This window comes from Anticarsia gemmatalis, chromosome 27 (assembly GCF_050436995.1).
Source record: "Anticarsia gemmatalis isolate Benzon Research Colony breed Stoneville strain chromosome 27, ilAntGemm2 primary, whole genome shotgun sequence".
Lineage (NCBI taxonomy): Eukaryota > Metazoa > Arthropoda > Insecta > Lepidoptera > Erebidae > Anticarsia > Anticarsia gemmatalis.
In genome coordinates, this window is record NC_134771.1 from 2,966,113 (window position 1) to 2,986,342 (window position 20,230).

Consider the following 20,230-nt stretch of genomic DNA (forward strand, 5'->3'; position numbering starts at 1 on the left):
AACAATTTTAATAGAAAATTAAACTATTTATTTCAATGATAATGAATTAGCTTAACTTTACTTATTAAAATTAACCATCTCACACTTTCATTCAATATTGTCCACACCATAAACAAACTTTTATCGAGCGAGAGGTCCTACTCCGAGGACAATCTCGCTCGCTTCCGCCGTTAAATATCAAATCTTTCAAACGCCAAAGACTTTCCTTCTTCTTCATACTCTTCTCTCGTTAAACAGAAAGAATAAAAATCTGGATCGCGAAATATTTTTTTCCCGCCTTCCCACGCGTATGTGATTGGATTGTCCGCCATTGTCACATTTACGTCAAAATGATCTAATGCCAATGACCTCACTTCGTTGAACACCCGATCTCTAAAACCCGGGAAAAGAGTGTTGCCCCCGTACAAAATTATATTTTCTAATAGACTTTCCATGTGTTCTTCGGGACATGCGTTTACTGAATGCATAATGGCTTCCGGGATGCCCATTTGAGGAATGCCGACATCTGATGGCCGGAATAAAAGCTCTGGGATGGAAAATCTTTCATTATTTAGCCTGAGAGTTTGTTGTTCTAGGTCCTCATCTGGTTTGACGATGTCTCGTAGGTAGCCGCGCCGAATCGATGTGTAGTCAGGCAGGACATAGTCTTTCACTATTGTGTTTTCTGGAACTGAAATTATACATTTGTTAAATGAGTTTAAGAGCTAGGTAACACTATAGGAAGGTAAATGGTACGGTAATGGTTAGGTCAGCTCTTAGAACCAAGCTTTAAAAACAATAAATAATAAATGGATGGATGTGAATGAAGCTAAGAGAGTTTGTGTGGATCATACTAAGTGGCATTCTCTGGTCTCTGCCTAACCCTATGGAGAAAACAGAGTGATATTATGTATGTATAAAACAAATGCCATGACCCCGATGCAGGTGGCATGATGATCTAACAGCATTTGTTGGTCCATAGTGGAAGAGTATGCCACAGGACAGACATTTTTGGAAGGAAAGAGGGGAGGCCTTTGCACAGCAGGACACATAAAGGACTAACAAAGAAAAATATAACATTATCTCACCTTTTTTCTTAGCTATCTCTATATCAGCCATAAAGTCCTGCGACACAAAACAGGAGTCTTCCTTAACCTGATTGATAACATAAGTCTCATCCATCACATTCAGTTGCCTATAAGATAAAACCTCTTTCAAATGATTAGTCAGTACTTTCCCACCAACATCTATCCTTCTTATGCCCTCCCGGTACTTCTTTCCTTTGATATATGGAACTATGTTCGTAAAACTATAACCAGTGTCTACTACAACCGTACATTGATTGTTATGGGCTTTGCGATAGTTATAATCAGCTAGATCTGTAGCATTTATCCTTAATAACGACTGACATTCGTATTCTTCGAAGAAAATTTCGGTAATCGCCTCTTGTATGGACGCGAAATTGAATAAAGGCTCAGTTATGATCAATGGCGTCTCATTAAAGTTAACTGGACAGCATTCTTTACTAAACATGTAGTCCCAGACCGTTTTCTGTGTGTCCCAGTTGATAAGAAAACCTTTTTGGAATGGTAGGATGTAGAAAAGTCCGGAAGCGTCGCGGCATTCGTCGATTTGCGAGCCTATGAATGGCCGACGCCTTTCTGACTTCGCTTTCATGATGCAGTTGGGAACTACCTTCGGTTCCATGCTGGAGAAGCCGACTTTCGCCGTGTAGCCCCCGTTGTCGAGGATATAACATGATGTTTCAGTCATTTTTGTTGTTCACATTTGAGGTTACCGGTTACGTGTAAATGTGGATTGTATAAGGATGATTCACATTGAAGAGTGTTCATTATCCATAAATGCGAATAATTTCATTCAAAACACACGCACTTTTGTCGAAGATACTAAATAAATTGTGGTTTTCACATGAATAAACATTAAAACAACCAAATTACCAAAGCAACAAAACAAATGTCACTTTGACTTTTTTAATTATGTTTGTTGTGAAGTTGAAATCTAGTCTTTTAAGCTTTAATTTTTAATAATGTCCACACCGACTAAAACGGTAAGCAATGATTTTGTTCTCGTAAAGTTAAATATGTGAAAGGTCGTTTAGTTTTGCGTGGAAAAAATTTCTTTTATATTATTACTTTAATCTTTTCTAGGGACATGGAATTTCTCGAAAGTGGTTTTAATATAAAAAGGGGAAAAGGATTTAAAACAAGCTATAGAAATACTTTAAACAAAATGCATAAAATATATTGATAAAATAAAACAAATGCACTGTTATCTCTAAAACAGAATGTTTATTTTTTAAATCATAATTTATGATACAGTTTTGCTAGCTTAAACCTAATAACTTTTCCAGATCACCAAGGCATGAAGCTTACCTGAAAAGAAAAACAAATTAAATAATTAGTTAGAAAATCAGGTTCAACCAGTTATTGGAGATTTAGCAAGAAAGGAGTATTTATGCAAAAAGTTTAAATTCTTATTAGACTTTTCCTCACATCTATTATTCCTGTGGCCAGTCTTATTTTCTACGAGCATTTGAGGGTCAAGGGTAAGGATTTGATAACAACTAAGTTAGTTAATGAGGCAAGGGCTATAAAAATATAATGATAAGTGGTTCACTTAGATGTGATGTAGTTAACAATCTTTGCATGCTGTTAATTATTCTGTGTAGGACACTCAGTCTAAGTTTTTTTACATGGGTTGTAGGCATCCAGTATAAAAATAGGTTTTACATTATTTAAAAAGAGCTCCAGTTTCAGTAATGACATGTACCTAAGTGTATTTTTTTTATATTAAATTTTTTTTAATATTTATTCCGTGCCTCGGAGAGCACGTACAGCTGTCGGTCCTGCGCCTGACCTCTCACTGGTTGTGTCGGTTATCCGTCCCACCAGACTATGAGAGTGATGGAATAGAGAGTGTACCTGTGTATTGTTCACACACTTGGACACTATAAACAAAGTCCTGCACAGATGGCCAGTTTCAATGAAACTGACCACTGTAGCCGTATCGGCTAGGAGGACATTATTTTTTTTAATAAAGACACCCAGAGCAATTTCTGTTCTTGGCAGCAATGGGACTTAATGTGTAGTAAGCACTGTACAGACCACACAAGCTCTATTTAAATATTTTATGTTAAAAAGTGGTTGTCTTCTATGCTATCATCTGCTTTTAGCAGAAAAATTAAATGATGTCCCTGGCATTAGATTTTAAACCAAAAAAGGTTTGTTTAAGATTTTAGTTAACAAATTTTTTCAATTTTTTTAAGAACTATCCTGATATCTATATACGCATACATTCGAAAGATAACACTTATTTTGGTGTTTTTATTTAGGTGCACCAAAAAACAACACCACTTGATACTATCTTTACAAGCCACATTTGCATAATTTACATCCATACATCTAGTCATACAGGACCGTAACTTACATTATTATTATTATTGTTATGCATTAGTTTTTTGAAAAGCAATGCATAGAAAATTTTACAAACACATCAAAATATTTCCTACAAAATTAAGTTATCTATCTTTGGACATCACATTTTTATTGTAGTATATCTCTATAAATATTTATTATCTATTTATTTACTTCTTAAGCAGCTGGTGGCGGGTGATGAGGTAAGGTGCAGCCAGACCGGAGCCGAAGAACAAGATGAAGTAGGCAGTCAGCTTGTAACGGTTGTGCAGGCCGAAGGGCAGGTTCTGGAATGTACACCACAAAAAATATTATTTAAAGGATTAAAATGCAATGTTGTAACCTGTCTTCATAAAAAAAAGTTAATGTTGATTTTTTTTGTCAATGCAAATGACTGAATTATAATATTAATCTATCGATTTTTACTGAATTAAGTTAAATGCCATGTAGAGTACGAATTTCCGGTAATTAGACTAACATCAAACAGGAAAATATAGGATTTACTGCTCTTGAACTAGTCCTGTCATTTTTGAAGAACTTAACCTATGAGAATTTTGTATGCAGATATTAATGTATTGATCAATCTAAGGCCCTTGTAAGTAAAAAATTAATTTACTTGATAACAGTATCGTTCACGTGTAAGTTGTTAATTTAACTTTAATAAAAACAATAGACATCTAAATAAGATTATGTAATGACATAAAAATTTTGAACATAGAACTTACCTCGCCAGGGACACCACCGTGGGAGTGGTTCCTTACAGCGTTGATCATCACATTCCTGCCAAGCTTGTTTGAAATACGGGCTAATGGAGTCAGCATCTTGTCGATTTTAGGTTTAACTTACAAATCACGCGAAAAACAGAAAATTCAATACACTTCGCGAAAAGTGAAGTACTTGTGAAAACTACTGTTGCGTTCCCGGTTAATTTTTAATGGTAGAATTTCACTGAACGCATCTTTAGGGTGGATAAATAAAACTACAGTTTTGGGTTTTACATCTTATATTGAGATTTTATCTACATAGCCATAAACTAAAATAATTAATTACATTTTAGCAACGATGACTGGGGGGGTTTACCTGAAATAAAAAAATATAATTTAAGCTTAACCAAATTGAAAAACACACACGCAAAAGCTACTAAGTACAATAAAGTTCAAGTTTCAACAATGGACCATAAGTTAATGAGACTTACAGTCTCACAGTCATAATAAAGTGTCATATTTTACACCTGTTAAATGCGCTATGCAATTTGATGGCTGATTTGACCTTAAGAGTATACCTCACTTTGTATAGCTCTAACAAACCTCTTTTACCAATGTTAATATTCTTAATTGTACCTATGTATAATATTTGATTATTCAAGGGTCAAATTAAAGGTCCATATACTCCGTATGGTACCTTTGCAAATATGAATCTCTTGTGCCACTGGGCTACTGCTTGCGGTTACGTAGAGATCGCAAGTTCAATTTCCCGGAAGGGCCATTTGTCACCTAAGTTATTAAACAGTATTTCAAATAAACAGTTGTAGTAGGCAGCATGTCAATTTATTGGACGCAAAGGTAACAAAACTGGCTGGCAGTGATATTATCAAATCATTAAAAAAGCACTTTTTTCCAAAAAAGGCAAACAAAGCATGTGTACGAAAACTTTTCATTACTACTGGGACTGCCTTGTGAGATAATTGATAGACATTTCGCACGAAACAATTATCAGTCATACGTAAACTAAAATACAATAAAAAAGCGTCTATGGTAATTGGGTGTGAGCCGACCGCGAACTGCGCCCATTTGGTGCAAATATTATTATAATCAGCTAATGGCTTCGTATGTATGGTTTGTTTGTTTTATACTTCGTCACATGTGCTAAAAAGCGTTGTGAAAATGCTAAAACCGCAAGAAAATTGTGAACAGGTATATACATACCTACCTGCCTAGTTACCTAACATACAGAGGAAAATTTTACTGGTCAGATTTTAAAGAAAAAAAAAAGTGACCGCAAATCGTGGATATTATAGACTCGAGTCGAGTCTTGAAGCGGTGTTGTAATTTCAATTTTTAACTACAGAAAATTAAATGCTAGAATGTTCGTGGACCTCTCAGGATTCGACGACTTCTGATCAAGGGTCCATTTCCTTCCCTGATATGACTCTACTTCTAAACTTCGCTTTCATAGATCAGTAGCAGACTAAAGAAGAATACTCACTAATTTACTTCTTCTTCATCTGGAAAGCGAGGAGGATGAATGGCGCTGCCAAGCCGGAGCCCACGAACCAAAACACGTTGAATGTCAGACGCGTGCGGTTGTGGATGTCGAATGGCAGGTTCTGGAAAGTTAAAATGTTAAATGTTAATATGAAACTCTCAGCTCAATGTACCTATGGGTTGTGTATGGATTATTTTCTTCCTAACTCTTAACATCGGCCTCGACACTGACGTTCACGGCAATTTTTTTTAAGTAATGCGCATCCGACGCCGACGATGCGCTCGACTAATGTAGGTGCATGACTGATTAAGCGCAGGAGGAATAGAAGCCTTATTTCAGCATATTCTTGGACGCATAGGTTCAAGACAAAGATTGGTAGTAGGAAAGGCTTGGGCCAAATGATCAATCGGAACTACGTCGCTTTTAGAGCTCACGTTAAGATTTTTCTGATTGATTTCACTTGAGATGGAGTTTGAGTTATCCTGGAATCGTAAGTCGTAAACAAATTGCTGTTTCTCTATTTTCATAAAAATAAACCGCATTTTCTAATGTGAACTTGCAATCTACGGAGATTACTGGTTAGAAACCAAACGCTCTGTACTAAAACACAATAGCTTACGATTTCCCAAAACAATAAAATCCTGATAACGAATAAAGCGAGTGTAATTCAGGTTATTTCTTGAATTTCTTCTTAAAACAGTTGATAATCGATAGAATTATTCAGTATCTTTTAGCTAAATTAGTATTTCAGTTATTATACGCGACAAGTAATGAGACTCGTTCGTAGACTGATCGTTTATGCAGTTAGGTATGCATGTATTTGTCGAGTGCTAAGTTTATAAACATCCATTCAGTCTTTGTCAATGTTTACTGTTCTTTAGTGCAATAAAGGATGAGCAGGTTTTAAGTTGCATTTAATAACGCAACACTTACTACTCGATCAGAAAGAGGAGTCATTTGAAATACCTGGACTAAAATGTCTTAAATAATTTAATTAAGACGGGATAAGAATTTTCGTTGTTTTTTTTAACACAATACAAAATATTCAAAATGCAGGGCGTATTTTTCTAAACTCAATCTTTCTAAGCTGTAGGTCAGTGAAAGGGCCTACCCTTTTAGCTAATAGGGGAGCGAAGATGGTCGTAAAGTCTAGAGTAGGTACAGATACGGTTATTGCACTACAGTTCCATTGCTGTATTGCTTGTAATACATTCTACCTACTCATCTACATAATGAATTTGATACATGATCTTTGCCATGATTCCCTGTAATAGATAGGTCCTACTTATTTTCCTTAAAAACGCGAACCACAAACAGGTCATTTTACGGGTGCTTGATAAAATCATTGACTACATTTATTAACCAATGGCAGATTAAGATAAAATCCTCCACCGCTTTTCCTGTGGTCAAACCAGCATTATTAGTTATCGTATTGGTGAGTAAAGACCGCCACTAAATCATACAAGGCATAATAAAATTTAAATTACCTATTGAAATCATGTAGGTACGGCAATTCATTTGAGTTTTAAATGGCTGCAGTCCGACTTCTAGATCTTAGTAGATATAAAACGTGCACTTTTTTTTTTACTTATTACGTAACAAAAAAAGAAGAAAACTCACCTCTCCGGGAATTCCTCCGTGGGATCCGTTCCTCACGAAGTTTTTCATGTAGTTCCTACCAAATTGGTTTGAAATCCTAGCTACAGGGCCCAACATTTTTAATTTTTATTCTCACACGACTGGTGTAAAAATGGCCAGGTAAGGAGAAGATAAGATAAAAAAATTTGGTTATTGGTAGATGTCGATAGTGGATACAGTACGAGGTGCGGACAGATAACGGCGACTGAAATGTTTGAACAAATCAGTTATAATCCGCCAATATTGCATTGGTAGTCTGTGTAGCGTATGATAGAGTTATTGGGTCGCTTTTTGAATCGATTGGGTTATAATGTTGAGGGTGATGTGAGAAATTGGATTTCAATTGAAATATCTGGGTGTTTGTATTAAACCTGAACGTAAGTTGTTTTAGGTACCTTTTTATTGCATGAACACTGTTCAAATTCAATTTTTTTATTTGTTGTTGTTATTTAACTGCCTACTTAAGATTTTGCCCATGTTAATGAAGGTATAATATCATCAAATTAATAATTGGCTTGCTTCTCGGAAGAAATGTATCTCATACTTTTCTTTAAAAATTAAAATATATCCATACATCGCATGCAAAAGATTTAGGATTGAATCTTGGTTAAAGCGTTATGGAAATAGGTACCAAATGTTTCTAGTTTGAATTCTTTTAAGACTCTGTTAAAAGGATCTTGTACCTTTAAAAAAATACTAAGCTTGAAAGTTATAGGAAGATTTATATAGAATGATAGATTTCAGAATGTTGAACAGCAGAGGCATTAAAAAACTAATAAGATTGAGAAAAAATACAGCGAGTTATTTTTCCTAATTGCGTATACTCTTAATTAACCGCAGCATGTTTTATTTTCGTTAGAGGAAGGATAAAATATAATCGCGTTTATATCTTGACAATGCGTTTTGAATTCATTAATCATGTAAATTTCCTGGTTATTAGAACTTGTTATATTCGTTATGCGGTTGCAGTAAGGACGATCCACTGAGATATTTATCTTTCTTAGGCCTATCACTTTTCTTAACTCCGATGACAGGAAAGCGTATGGCACGAGAAACATTTAAAAAAAATAAGTATAAGATAACAGATCGGAAAAAAAATCGTTAGTTATTTAACTATATGTACAAATACGAGATTAGTTTTAAATTATAAAAAGTTCATTTTATCCGTAGGTTTGTAATCTAGTAGGAATTTTATAAAATTGAATGGCAATCTAAGAATGACGTTTCACGCAATAAAATAGCAACATTGAATCTGCCATTTTAAAAAAAAGAAACAGTCGGCCACGCTTGCTACAGAAATCATTTCACTTTTTGGGGGCCTATTTTCCCCCTTTACGTTTAGTTCCAATATTGCTGTAATTACCTCATTACCAGAGCAAATCTTTAAATCGTAAGTCAAAATTAGAAATGGCCGACTTGGACGATTTCTTCGCGAAAAAAGATCGCAAAAAGTCAAAGGCAGTGAAAAAGTTTGCTACCGCTGACGAGTTAGCCAAAAAATTGGAAGACACAAAACAGAAGTCAGATGTTAGGCCGAAAAAGGAGCGACCGGCGCAAGAAGGAGAAGAAGGAGGCCGAGCAGGGGTGAGTAGTGGTCGAAGTCACTAAGATTTTGCACATCTTCGCGAAGTGAGACGTCTTTTGTGTCGTGACGATTCGTGGTCATTTTCAATGATTAGTGAAGCCCTGTTTATTTCTACGGTGACTAATGTCTACTTCTCACGGCTGTATAGCGTTTGACCTGGTTTAGTTGCTAGATCGCTCGGAGATTTTTTTTATTCTAGGTCGCTGGTCATTCGGCGTTATTTTGTTGGTTTAAGTTAGTGTTAATTACAGTTATTGTGTTAGAATGTACATTTTCATTGATGTATCTTTGCAACTCATTGATTTTGACAAGTGCAGTGCAGTATTTCATGTTTTGAAAAGTTCTTCATAGGTTATGTTTGACACATCTAATTTGAAGAAAGTTTTTAATTTGCTCTGGATAATTAACTTAAAAAACCGTATCAGTGTTATTCACCAAGTTTCAGTTACTCTCATTAACATATTTATAATAGTAAAGTTTTTCTGAGATCATAATGCAAACTTTTTTTTCTTTTTTCATAGGCTTATGTCAAATTATTAGTCATCTTGCATACATAATCAGTATAGATTTATGAACTTGTTTATTAACTATGGACATAGAAAGATGTATAAGAATAACATTTATTTTCTTCACACATCTGTTAAGAACTACATACATATTCATGAGAAAGTCTTGGGTTGGTTCTACAATACATTCAAAGAAGAATATTCCTTTATAGTCTTATTAAATAAATACATAAAATCACACCTTCCCATAGGGGTAGGCAGAGTATGCCACTTGGTACGATCCTTACAAACTTCCTTAGCTTCATTTAATTTTTGTTTTATTTTATGTTATTAGGTATTTAGTTGAACACAATATTGCTTATAAAATGGGTATTCCATTATTTGTTTACAATTATATCACAACTTTTCTGGGTCATTCCATTTGACCTAACATAATCACATTAAAATCCTGAGTTATCACTAAATATTATATTGTAATGCTTTAAATAATTTATATTATACTCCTCCCAGGCATATTAATATCCCTACACAACTATGAAAATTTTAAATTTATGTATAATCAGAACTTTTTTGATAGGGGTAGGCAGAGACTAAAGAAATTGTTATATTGAAATTTAAACCAATCAAAAAACATTCAACAGTACTGCAAGTATCACCTCATAATCTTACAAGTTTGCCTATCAATGCAGCAATTTGTAACTGGTATTATACATGTACACATACAGACAATAACAATGTACTAATTGACATATTTATATGAGCTATATGTCTGCCAATATAAGGAAAAACAACAACTTGATGTTACAAGAATAATTTACACTTATCAGTCAGAACACAGCAGTCTTAGGATTTGTTTTAAACCATTGATGACTAAGGGCCAGGCAACAATGCTGCCTTGCGACTTCGCATCACTAAAATGTTGTAGACTTGTATGTTAATTTTGTATATTATTATTTTTTAGCTTTGACAACTCACAACTGCCTCAGTGGCGCAGTGGTTTCTATGTTCGTAAAAGTCCCCGCTACACAAGAGCAATTTTTAGTGTGGAAGTTGTCTTGCATAGATTTGTGCTTTAGTATACCATATTTAAAGCATCTATTTGACAACTAAATGTATAGATATTCTCCAATCAAATATATTTTGATAAATATATCTTTTCAGTAGTCCAATACACTTATATCTTTGTATGAAATATTGGCAATTACTTCTGTAGTATGAGCACTTGTGTGTACAACTGTAAAATACAAGGTTTTTGCCAATTTATCTCCAGATAATGTCAACAGTAGCTTGAAGTTTGGTTGCATTTCCTTCACTTGACGATATATTTGACTGCTGATCGTGAGGTCCTTGGTTTGATTACTAAGCAAGTATGGTAGCATAGGCCCTTTTAATTTTCATTAATTGCGAATATTTCTCAATGGAAGTGTAGAGATTTGTAATGTGACCTGTAAATGGACTAATGCTTGCCTTCTTTCCCATGGGGCTAACATTGTTAAAAGACCTCCCTTGCAAGATACCCTTCATAATGTCCTGTGCCAGTTTCTTCAATTTTTCCAACAAATTTATCATACATACATCAAAATTTCCACAGTTTAGTCTGGACACCACATGTAAATTTGAAATTCAATATGGACGCTATCGTATTTCTAATTAACAGAATGGTAAACATACATGCAGTCTAAACAATGGTTATGGAGAATAAAGTCTTCATTATGTTAGTCTCTATTGCTTAATCAAGTAAAAACGATGTGGCGGAGTGGTTATGGTGGTTAACATGCCGTTGTTGGATTCTCACACGGAACAATTATTTGTGGATCGCACAAATAATTGTTGCGGGTCTGGTTGTACTTTATATGTTTGTAAAAGTCCCCGCGACACAAGAGCAAGTCTTAGTGCGGGAGTTGTCTTTCAAAAAACAAAAAAACAATTCTTACATAGATATAATATTAGCATGTTTTAGATACAGTTTTCTGGTCTGGTTGTGATAAAATTAGTGTTTGTTCAAGTACGATACAAGAACACTCTGGGCAGAAGTTGTGTTTTTAGAACATCTGGGAGAGTCCATAAAGCCGACGGTCCTGCGCCTGATCGTCCACCGGTTGTGTTGGAAAAGCGTCCTCCGATATTCCTTCACTTGATCGCTTTCCAGTCGTGTCGGTTATCCGTTCCACTAGGACTATGAGGGTGTTAGAATAGAGAGTGTACCTGGTCTGTGTTTTACACAAACTCTTGGACGCAGTTGGCTAGTGTCAGTCAGATCAGTCGCCGTGGTCGTAAATCGAAAACCACTTTAACCGATCTTGAGCATTGGCCAGTTGTAATAAAACCGTTCTCTGCGTCTCTGTAGCCGAATATCATCTGATCAGGTGGACTAAAAAAAAACACCTCCCAACTTACGAGTATTTAAAGTCCAAACAAATATATCATTGAACGAAATCAGACGTGTCTTGGTGCGCAGTAAGTTGCCTGAATCACCTTCATGTCTAGTTGTTACCATGTAAAAATGTAGGTCACTGTATAATAAACGGTCCCCCTTCGGTAGAATTTAATATTTTAAAGCTTCAACCGAATAAAATAACAAAGAAAACACGTGTCTTTAAAGAGCTATGTTTTGAAAAGCAGTGATAGCCGAATGGTATATTCCTCTTTTAAACACCTTCGTAATTATCTCTGCATCACCCTAAGGTAGACTGGCAGAAAATGCCCCTGGCATTAAGTCCGCCTTTATACAAATTTGTATATTAAGTTTAAATTAATAAATAAGTATATTCGTCTTCTAGTAGTCGAGACTTCAAACTCAAGACAACACATATGACTTTTCAAAGTTATGTGTGTATTAGAAATAATAATCACTTGTTCCAACGGTGAAGAAAATCTTCGTGATGAAACCTTGCATTCCTAAGAGATCTTTGAAACAGTTCTTGAAGGTATGTGAAGGTTCCAACTGCATTAGGTCTCCAATTCGCATTTGGATTCAAGAGTTAACCTTTCTCTCATTCTGGGAGGAGAGCCGAGCCTCGTAGAGGGACAATAACGGGTTAAATTAACAACAAATAGTCTGCTATGTTAACTGATTAGATAAAGGATACGGGGATTCCCCTCAAAGAGATAAAGTGTATCGTCGGCATTCAGTCATACATACAACTATAACGTTTTTACGGCTATTGATTATGACAATTCATCCTATTACTTCTTATCGTATGGTTAGTGGTCTTTTCACGTGCCCTCCGAAGCACGGAGACGCACAGTTCACTTAACTCATAGATCGTTTACCGACCGGTCAGCGCAACTGGCTATGGGCGCCACGAATGAATACTTTAGTTCACTGAACAAGTAAACCGAAAAAACCGAGTTTTAAGAGAAAAGTCTCGTCGCAAATTTGTCAGTATCGAATAATGTTGCGAGTTTACTTAATTAACTAGAGATCTCGCTTGACCAGTTCAATGATCTCGCGCGATCTTTATAGTTATATCAACTCAGTTGTGCGCGCGGCACTTTGTGTGCGTGCGCTTGTAAATATACAACTGTCATTTTTGTGTGACAGAGACGCGCCAGTCGTCGTCCGAGCAAGACGTGTCCATAACGCTTTTTCTTACGGGTACAGTCGTTACAAAAATGTCCAGTTCTTCACGGAGAAAGTGTTTAAGGAGTCAGGTAAATATTTGTTAGTTTTAAATTTAGATATAATTTATATTTATTATGATTCTATATAAGAAAAATTATGTCCTTGTTGATGTTTACGTATTATTGTTTTAGACTCGAGAAACCATTGCTAAGGTATACGATTTTTTGAAAAAAGATGCGAGAGATATATTGGAACTAGTAAGTGATCCAGTTTACAGTGCAAGTCCAATTTTAATATCGAAACTAAGTGAACATTTAAATAGCGTACGGAAAAGAACAGCAGTGGCAGTATCAGAGAGAACAATAACTAATATATTGGCTGAAGGAAAGGAATCTGACTCTAAATTTAAATCTCCGCATAAAGACCGTAAAAAACGTTTAAAGAAGTTAGAATTTGACAACTTTAACGTTGATGTTATACGTTCCACTATTCAAAATTACCATTTAGAATATCGCGAGTTACCTACCTTGCTAAAGTTGAAAAGAATATTTCAAGAGGAACTTAATTATGAGGGAAGTATTTCGACTCTGCGTACAGCTTTGTTAAAGTTGGGATACAAATGGCGAAAAACTGTGGATAACAGACGTGTTATTATAGAGCGGCATGACATCCAAAAACTACGATTTTCTTACCTGAACAACTTAGATATCGTCAAGAAAATCGGTGTATCGTATATACAGATGAGAGCTATATCTTAACTAATCATGTGCAAAACAAAGGATGGGGTAATAAAGATGGACCAACTTTAAAGAGAAACCTGTCGAAAGGGCAAAGAATTATCATTGTGCATGCTGGTTCAGAACAAGGTTTTGTACCTAACGCACTATTGACATACAAAGCAAACAGTGTTTCCGGTGATTACCATTCAAACATGAACGCAGAAAACTATGAAAAGTGGCTAAAAGAACGTCTAGTACCGAATCTTCCACCTAACTCTGTGGTTGTGCTTGATAATGCCTCATACCATAATGTTCAAAATGACAGAGCTCCAAATTCTAATTCCAAAAAAATAGAAATGCAGAGATGGCTGACAGAAAAAAATATAGCTTTTAATCAAGATATGAAAAAAATTGAACTGTATGATTTGATTAAAAAAAATAAAGAAAACCATATCTGTTACAAGATTGACGACATGCTGCAGCCATATGGCATAAAAGTTCTTCGACTGCCACCATATCATCCTGAACTTAACCCCATAGAAAATGTGTGGGGAATTTTAAAAAATTATATTGCTTCGCATAATATCGACCAAAATGTGACGGGAATAATGAAACTAATAAATGAACGTTTGAATCAAATTGATGAAGGGATGTGGGGTAATACTTGTCGACATGTACTTACAAAAGAAAGAAGAAGAATACCTTAGACATTTTGACATGGAGTCAGAATTCATAATTAACTTAGGTGACAGCAGCGAATCCGAAAATTCATCATTCGTTTTTTCAAGTAGCGATTCAGAATAATAAACATTGAATTAGCAAATTATTGTTTTTTTTAAGAACCCGTGTATAACCCGTAAATACTGTATTTGTATTTGTACCCGACTGTACCTTTTGTCACGCACACAAAGTCACTGTAATATGTACAAGGTTTACCCACACATAGGGCCGCGCGCACAACTGAGTTGAATTATGTATACTAGGTCTAAAACCCCGCGAGATTTCATAAACTTTCAGTAAATTAAATATAAATAAAACCGTATTTCTAGAGTGTTCATATATTTTATAAAATATGAGCTACTTATTCTCAATGTGACTCATTCATCCTTGCGAGAATAACCCATGCCTCTTATCGTTGCCAGATCACAAAATATGTGCATGTTTTTAATAAATACATTGAATTTTACGATTTATGAATCACTGGTACAATGTATTTACTTCTGAATGATTATTTGAGATTAAAGAGAAAGTGACTACTAGACTTCTCCATCTGCAGATATCTTTTCGATTAAAAATCTTGTGAATAATTTATTATTCACAAGATGTTTCAAAATATGGTACATAAAATCACGCCTTTTCACATAGGCAGAGAGCAAAGAACGCCACTTGGCACGATCCTTACAAACTTGCCTTGCTCCATTCATATCCCCACATCTTGTCATATACGACCACCAGTTACGAGTACTACCTACGCACGCGACCTTCTTGTAAAACATTACCTATATGATCTGTTTACGCCTTTCTAGGGTGGCCTTTTGTCATTTGCGTCAAAACGTAATCTTAATAGACCTATAATGTTTGGGAAAATCTATCATAGCAGTCATTAATAACTCAAAACATTGATAGATTTGATTTTTATTTAGCGCGAATTTGTTTGTAGATGAATTAAGCAAACGAAATCCCGTGATCGGTTTGTGGACCCTTTCTTTCACTACTTTGCTTCTGACCTTTTTGGACCAGTAAGTCGTGGCAACTGCCCGTTAGTCCACATTAGCCCCCATAGAAACAAGACATGATATTACCCTATATTTGTCTGTAATAATTTATTTAACCGAAATGATAAAACCAGTTTCGTTTGTTGTGACACAAAGATGAAAGACTGGATGAGTAGAAGTCCTTCAATTTTATAAAGAAATGTAACGGACACGTCTGGACTAAATAAAGGGGCTTTTAAATGTCTTTTTTGACTGTTATGTCACGTAAAATCTTTAAAACGTGTTTGTATAGATTTGCGTTCAATTTTAAAGACGTCTCCCTTAGTTTCATACCACACTTTACTGGTGTTTAGCTGTCGTTAACGGTTATTAGGACCTTGGCGCGGTCATGCCATAGATGGGTGACCGTATCAGCCCATAGATGGGTGGGCATATTTGAGTTGAGCATCCCCGTGTTTCGGAGTCCACGTAAAAAGTCGGTCCCGGTTGTTATCATTTGAGATGACAGTCGTTAAGCCATGTCAAAAGCCTTTCAGGCGGCTTGAATAACTTTGACCCTTGACCACTTAACATACGAGACACATAAGTCTGTCAAAAATTCCCTTGCTTGAAAAAGATTGCTGGAGTTAGAAATTGCGATGACTAAGTCCACTACGCCAAACGTGTAGTTATATTACTCGGTGAAACTCGTGTAGGCTGTTATTAAAATCCTTTGTTTGATTTAAATTGACCAGACAGACCCAAAACAACGAATATCAATTGTTTCAGTACGATACAATTTAAATTGCAATGCAATGTCAATATATTTGACGCTTGCAATAAGAGTTCGAATGTACGGGTCATTGCAAACGTGCGAATTACGTCTTTCTTTTCTCTTTGGTGCATTGATAGTGTTATTGCCAATATTTTCGTTTAAAATCTCCATCAAATCGGCTTATGTAAACAGTGATTGCCCTTAGTAAGGGTATTGAATGACTCCCCCTTGTTCTAATGGCGCGGGAAAACATCGTGATGAAACCTTGCATGCATTAGAGTTAAGGCGGTTCTTAAAATAATGCAAAGTTTGTTCTTTTATTGTAACCTATTCAATAGCATTTAAACTAATATAAAAATTACAGTTTGAATGGATAAACAACTGCTAAATGTGCCTCAGAAACCGGGGGTTAGAGGCTTAGCCGCGAATGGTACACCAACCGGGTGAACGAAAGCAAATTAATAATGTGATAACTCTATTATTTCCAGGAAGAGGAAGAATGGAAGGAATACGAGGAGCCGGTGAAAGACTACACCGGGCTAAAGATCCAGGTGCTGCAGGGCGGTAACGGAGCGCCCGAGTCCGGCAGGGACTCCGCGTCGGAGGATGCGGGCGGCCCCGGCGAGGGTGGCAAAGTTAAGGGCCCCTGGAATAAACCTGTAAGTCTCGCTGAAACTTTTCGCCCATAGCCATTTGCTCTCACGGGTCGGTAAACGATCTGTGGGTTAAGAACCCATTGACGCGGTCATTTTGTGTTAACGAAAAATTATTAAACGTGTACTCGTATAAGGATCATCTAAAGTTCATGAGATTGAAGGAATTAAGAAACATTATAATTTAGCATCCATTTTGATGCCAACGAAATCACGAAATTGTGATGTCACTGTGTCGTATTTCTCTACTAAAGGGTCGTCTTCCACATTTTATAATGAGTATCTGATTTTATTGATTGATTGACTACCCTATTGTTTGATGGCCCTTAGGTGATGTGTGTATGAGATAACTATCACTTGTTCTAATGGCGCGGGAAAACATCGTGATGAATCCTTGCATGCATGAGTGTAGACGGTTCTTAAAATAATGCAAAGTTTGTTCTATTATCTAATACCCTTTTTACGACTACAAACGACGACAGAATTCATAATTTATTTGTTTTTGATTCTGTACATTTCATAACAGTCTCATATTTGCTTCACCGTATCTAAAGATCATGTTATTTCATTTGTTTGCGTGTGTTTCAGCAACAAGCGGAAGTAGAAGCGCCGGCCCCGCCGCCCGTGGAGGAGAGCAAGCCGCGTGAGATCAAGCCCTCCACGTACGTGCCGCCAGCCTCCCGCCAGCGACCCGTTGAAAACCCACGCCGGACTCAGGTAAACATAACACTGACGTTTCTTGTCTTATAGAACGAAAGTCTAGAAATTAAAATTAATCACTATTTTTTCCAAAAATATTGAAATCTTTGAAAATTCGGGGGCCATCGTGTAACGGAGCGTAACTTTTATTTTATCTAAAAAGCCTTGGTTTCTAAGTTTACTCAACTGTTCAATTATTTTTTGATTGGCAACACTGATGAATGAATGAATGATTACGTTGAACGTCCGTTGGAATACCGGTCGGCGGTCAGCCTATTGTTTTGAATGTTTTGATGTTTATAACCTCATACACAACAATGTTTTTGGATTTGAGAAGGACTCCACTGTTCAGCCTTGGTGAAATGTGGATAATGTACCACACTGCACAAGTTCTATGCTATTATTTTATGAGTGTTTTATTGGCGTATAACTTATGTTTTGCTCGGATTAATAACAACACTTCGATATCACGTCTTTGCGGAATGAGACCGGAAACGGAACCGAAAAATTGAGAAATAAACTAATAAAGGAAAAATTAAAACAGTAAAATTTTGGTCATAACTGTTTATTTCGTTAACGATATTGATTGGAACCTTCTTAAGCGGTAAATAGACTAAATAGCCTGTGGAAGAAGACGAAAAAGTAACATGACTTGTAAAATGATATTAAAGTTATGCGTGTAATGTTTTAGCAAAAGCACGCGCCGGACATCCACAACGACGACTACTTCCCGCAGCTGGGCGCCAGCGCCAAGCGCGGCGGCGGCGGCTGGAGCACGGCGGGCGGAGGCGCGACCGTGCGCGAGGCGGGCGCCGGGCGTGCGCCGCTCGCGCTCGGCAACCGCTTCACCGAGCTGCAGGACGACAGCTAGCCAGGTCACACACTGCTTGTACCTCTCTCTAGTCGCTCCCTCACTGCTGAGGTGAGTGCTCACTGTCACTGGAGCACGGCGGGCGTCGGGCGTGCGCCGCTCGCGCTCGGCAACCGCTTCACCGAGCTGCAGGACGACAGCTAGCCAGGTCACACACTGCTTGTACCTCTCTCTAGTCGCTCCCTCACTGCTGAGGTGAGTGCTCACTGTCACTGGAGCACGGCGGGCTGCAGGACGACAGCTAGCGAGGTTACACACTGCTTGTACTGAGGATCGAGGTCACTGTAAGAGCCCTGCCTAACTAGGACGCCATGGCGGCGTCGCTGGCTACGTATTCAAGCAGTTAGTATTGAAATGTCACCTTGCTACACCGTCGCCACGTGAGTTAGGTGACATGTCTTTTTTGAGTGTTTCTTAACAGAAAAACTCAAAAAAGACATGTATTTCTGTGAACCCGACCACCGTAACCGGATCTCGGCCAGGAGGACGTAATTTTTATTAGTACTTAATAAATTGTCTATCCCCAGAATGTTCTTCTTTGTATATATTTTAGACGTCTTGATATTAAACGTATATCTCTATTTTCAGGTAAAAACAATGCCACTCCGTGATACGATGCAGTAAAGTGAAGTGTCAATATGGACTTGTAAGCAAAGCCTGGCGCATAGCATATACAATATATTACATACAAACACAACATGCAACAGACAGGAACGACGTGCATTTTATATTCCTAAACCCCATGATGAAATACAAAATGGCGGTGCAGACAGTTGCTATACGAAAATATATATTTTCTTTTTCTTCTAAGTGATGTTTCAGCCAGTACGGTTATTACCTCATTACACGACGTCCTCTATTATGAAGCATAGACAATAAATTACGCCTAAAGTGCTTTCGAACGCATTTAAAAACGTTCAAAATGTTTTTTATGAACACAAATGGCAACTGTCTCTAAAAAAAGTGTAAAAGCAAGAAATGAATGTGCGATTTGTTATTTTTTATGTTTTTATTGATATAAATAAATAAAATGTGTCTCGTATGCGTGGAAATGGACATTTAGGGAAAAATTTGGTGAAAATTATTTATATACAAAAACCGATGATTTAAAAAGTGTTAATAATCAGTAAACCAAGCGTGGGACATAGATTTTTTATATTTACCAACTAAATTGTTATAAAAATAAGTAATATTGGTTAAATAAAACGATCTATAAGTGTTCCGGAAACAACATTGTACATTTTGTTTTGATATTGCAATTATAAATTCTGTAACGGCAAATCATTGAAATATCTTGTACCATAGAAATAAATTATGTATTTAAAACAAATGACTCTTTTTTTTACCCTTATGATATCTTTGAAGCTTCGAAGGCAGCATGCAATACAGATCTAAATATAAATATTTAATTACAAGTATTCTGTACTTCTTAGCATTAAAAGCTGTTTACTTGAGTTTGACGGAATGTGCCATGTTTGTCTGGATATCGTACTATAATATACAATCGCCTACATTGATCATAGTTAATTTAAAAAAAGTTATTTATATGACGAACCGAAATATTATTTTACGCTTACATTATTCAGAAGCTAATAATAAAATAATTTATTATCAAGGTAGTAGGAATAATAATTATGGCAATAAGGACAAATCTCGACTCTGATCATACCACTAGCGCCATCTATTTTTTGTATAGTAAAAGAACAGCGCCATCTATATTCCCATGTCATAACTTCTTTGGAACGATGTATTTTGCCATACGAATTAGTTCCTTCGCACCTGTAAGATGTCGCCTCTGTGCCATTATAGTATTCAGAAACGCGTTTTTCGTCAAAATAACTTATTTTTTGTATACAAATTGCATAGTTTATGTCTTATTAAATATTAATAGTTATTTTTACTTTGTG

At 36.3% G+C, this 20,230-nt stretch overlaps 4 protein-coding genes across 4 annotated transcripts; 1 reads left to right on the forward strand and 3 right to left on the reverse strand.

Moving 5' to 3' along the window:
• Nucleotides 1-5: 5 nt before the first annotated feature.
• Nucleotides 6-1,954, reverse strand: Arp6 (Actin-related protein 6). Its single transcript, XM_076132399.1, has 2 exons — nucleotides 1,068-1,954; nucleotides 6-670 (listed from the first exon to the last, which is right to left on the reverse strand). The coding sequence occupies exons 1-2, from the start codon at nucleotides 1,750-1,752 to the stop codon at nucleotides 171-173; spliced, it is 1,185 nt and encodes a 394-aa protein (XP_075988514.1). The 5' UTR covers nucleotides 1,753-1,954; the 3' UTR covers nucleotides 6-170.
• Nucleotides 1,955-2,266: 312 nt separating this feature from the next.
• On the reverse strand, nucleotides 2,267-4,326 carry LOC142984620 (cytochrome c oxidase subunit 7C, mitochondrial-like). Its single transcript, XM_076132364.1, has 3 exons — nucleotides 4,139-4,326; nucleotides 3,588-3,700; nucleotides 2,267-2,372 (listed from the first exon to the last, which is right to left on the reverse strand). The coding sequence occupies exons 1-3, from the start codon at nucleotides 4,232-4,234 to the stop codon at nucleotides 2,369-2,371; spliced, it is 213 nt and encodes a 70-aa protein (XP_075988479.1). The 5' UTR covers nucleotides 4,235-4,326; the 3' UTR covers nucleotides 2,267-2,368.
• A 72-nt stretch (nucleotides 4,327-4,398) lies between these two features.
• On the reverse strand, nucleotides 4,399-7,456 carry LOC142984621 (cytochrome c oxidase subunit 7C, mitochondrial-like). The gene is made up of 3 exons (XM_076132365.1): nucleotides 7,239-7,456; nucleotides 5,619-5,739; nucleotides 4,399-4,493 (listed from the first exon to the last, which is right to left on the reverse strand). The coding sequence occupies exons 1-2, from the start codon at nucleotides 7,332-7,334 to the stop codon at nucleotides 5,623-5,625; spliced, it is 213 nt and encodes a 70-aa protein (XP_075988480.1). The 5' UTR covers nucleotides 7,335-7,456; the 3' UTR covers nucleotides 4,399-4,493; nucleotides 5,619-5,622.
• Nucleotides 7,457-8,507: 1,051 nt separating this feature from the next.
• LOC142984521 (protein CDV3 homolog) lies at nucleotides 8,508-19,653 on the forward strand. The gene is made up of 5 exons (XM_076132208.1): nucleotides 8,508-8,840; nucleotides 16,589-16,759; nucleotides 17,342-17,470; nucleotides 18,144-18,327; nucleotides 18,912-19,653. The coding sequence occupies exons 1-4, from the start codon at nucleotides 8,664-8,666 to the stop codon at nucleotides 18,321-18,323; spliced, it is 657 nt and encodes a 218-aa protein (XP_075988323.1). The 5' UTR covers nucleotides 8,508-8,663; the 3' UTR covers nucleotides 18,324-18,327; nucleotides 18,912-19,653.
• The last annotated feature ends 577 nt before the right edge of the window (nucleotides 19,654-20,230 follow it).

Excerpts from the sequence above, each read along its gene's own strand:
- Arp6 (XM_076132399.1), bottom strand. The coding sequence starts at position 1,752 with ATGACTGAAACATCATGTTATATCCTCGACAACGGGGGCTACACGGCG. Across the intron at positions 671-1,067 it reads AGAGATAGCTAAGAAAAAAG|TTCCAGAAAACACAATAGTG; the intron begins GTGAGATAATGT and ends GTATAATTTCAG.
- LOC142984620 (XM_076132364.1), bottom strand. The coding sequence starts at position 4,234 with ATGCTGACTCCATTAGCCCGTATTTCAAACAAGCTTGGCAGGAATGTG. Across the intron at positions 3,701-4,138 it reads ACGGTGGTGTCCCTGGCGAG|AACCTGCCCTTCGGCCTGCA; the intron begins GTAAGTTCTATG and ends TGTACATTCCAG.
- LOC142984621 (XM_076132365.1), bottom strand. The coding sequence starts at position 7,334 with ATGTTGGGCCCTGTAGCTAGGATTTCAAACCAATTTGGTAGGAACTAC. Across the intron at positions 5,740-7,238 it reads ACGGAGGAATTCCCGGAGAG|AACCTGCCATTCGACATCCA; the intron begins GTGAGTTTTCTT and ends TTAACTTTCCAG.
- LOC142984521 (XM_076132208.1), top strand. The coding sequence starts at position 8,664 with ATGGCCGACTTGGACGATTTCTTCGCGAAAAAAGATCGCAAAAAGTCA. Across the intron at positions 8,841-16,588 it reads AAGAAGGAGGCCGAGCAGGG|GAAGAGGAAGAATGGAAGGA; the intron begins GTGAGTAGTGGT and ends TATTATTTCCAG. Across the intron at positions 16,760-17,341 it reads AGGGCCCCTGGAATAAACCT|CAACAAGCGGAAGTAGAAGC; the intron begins GTAAGTCTCGCT and ends CGTGTGTTTCAG.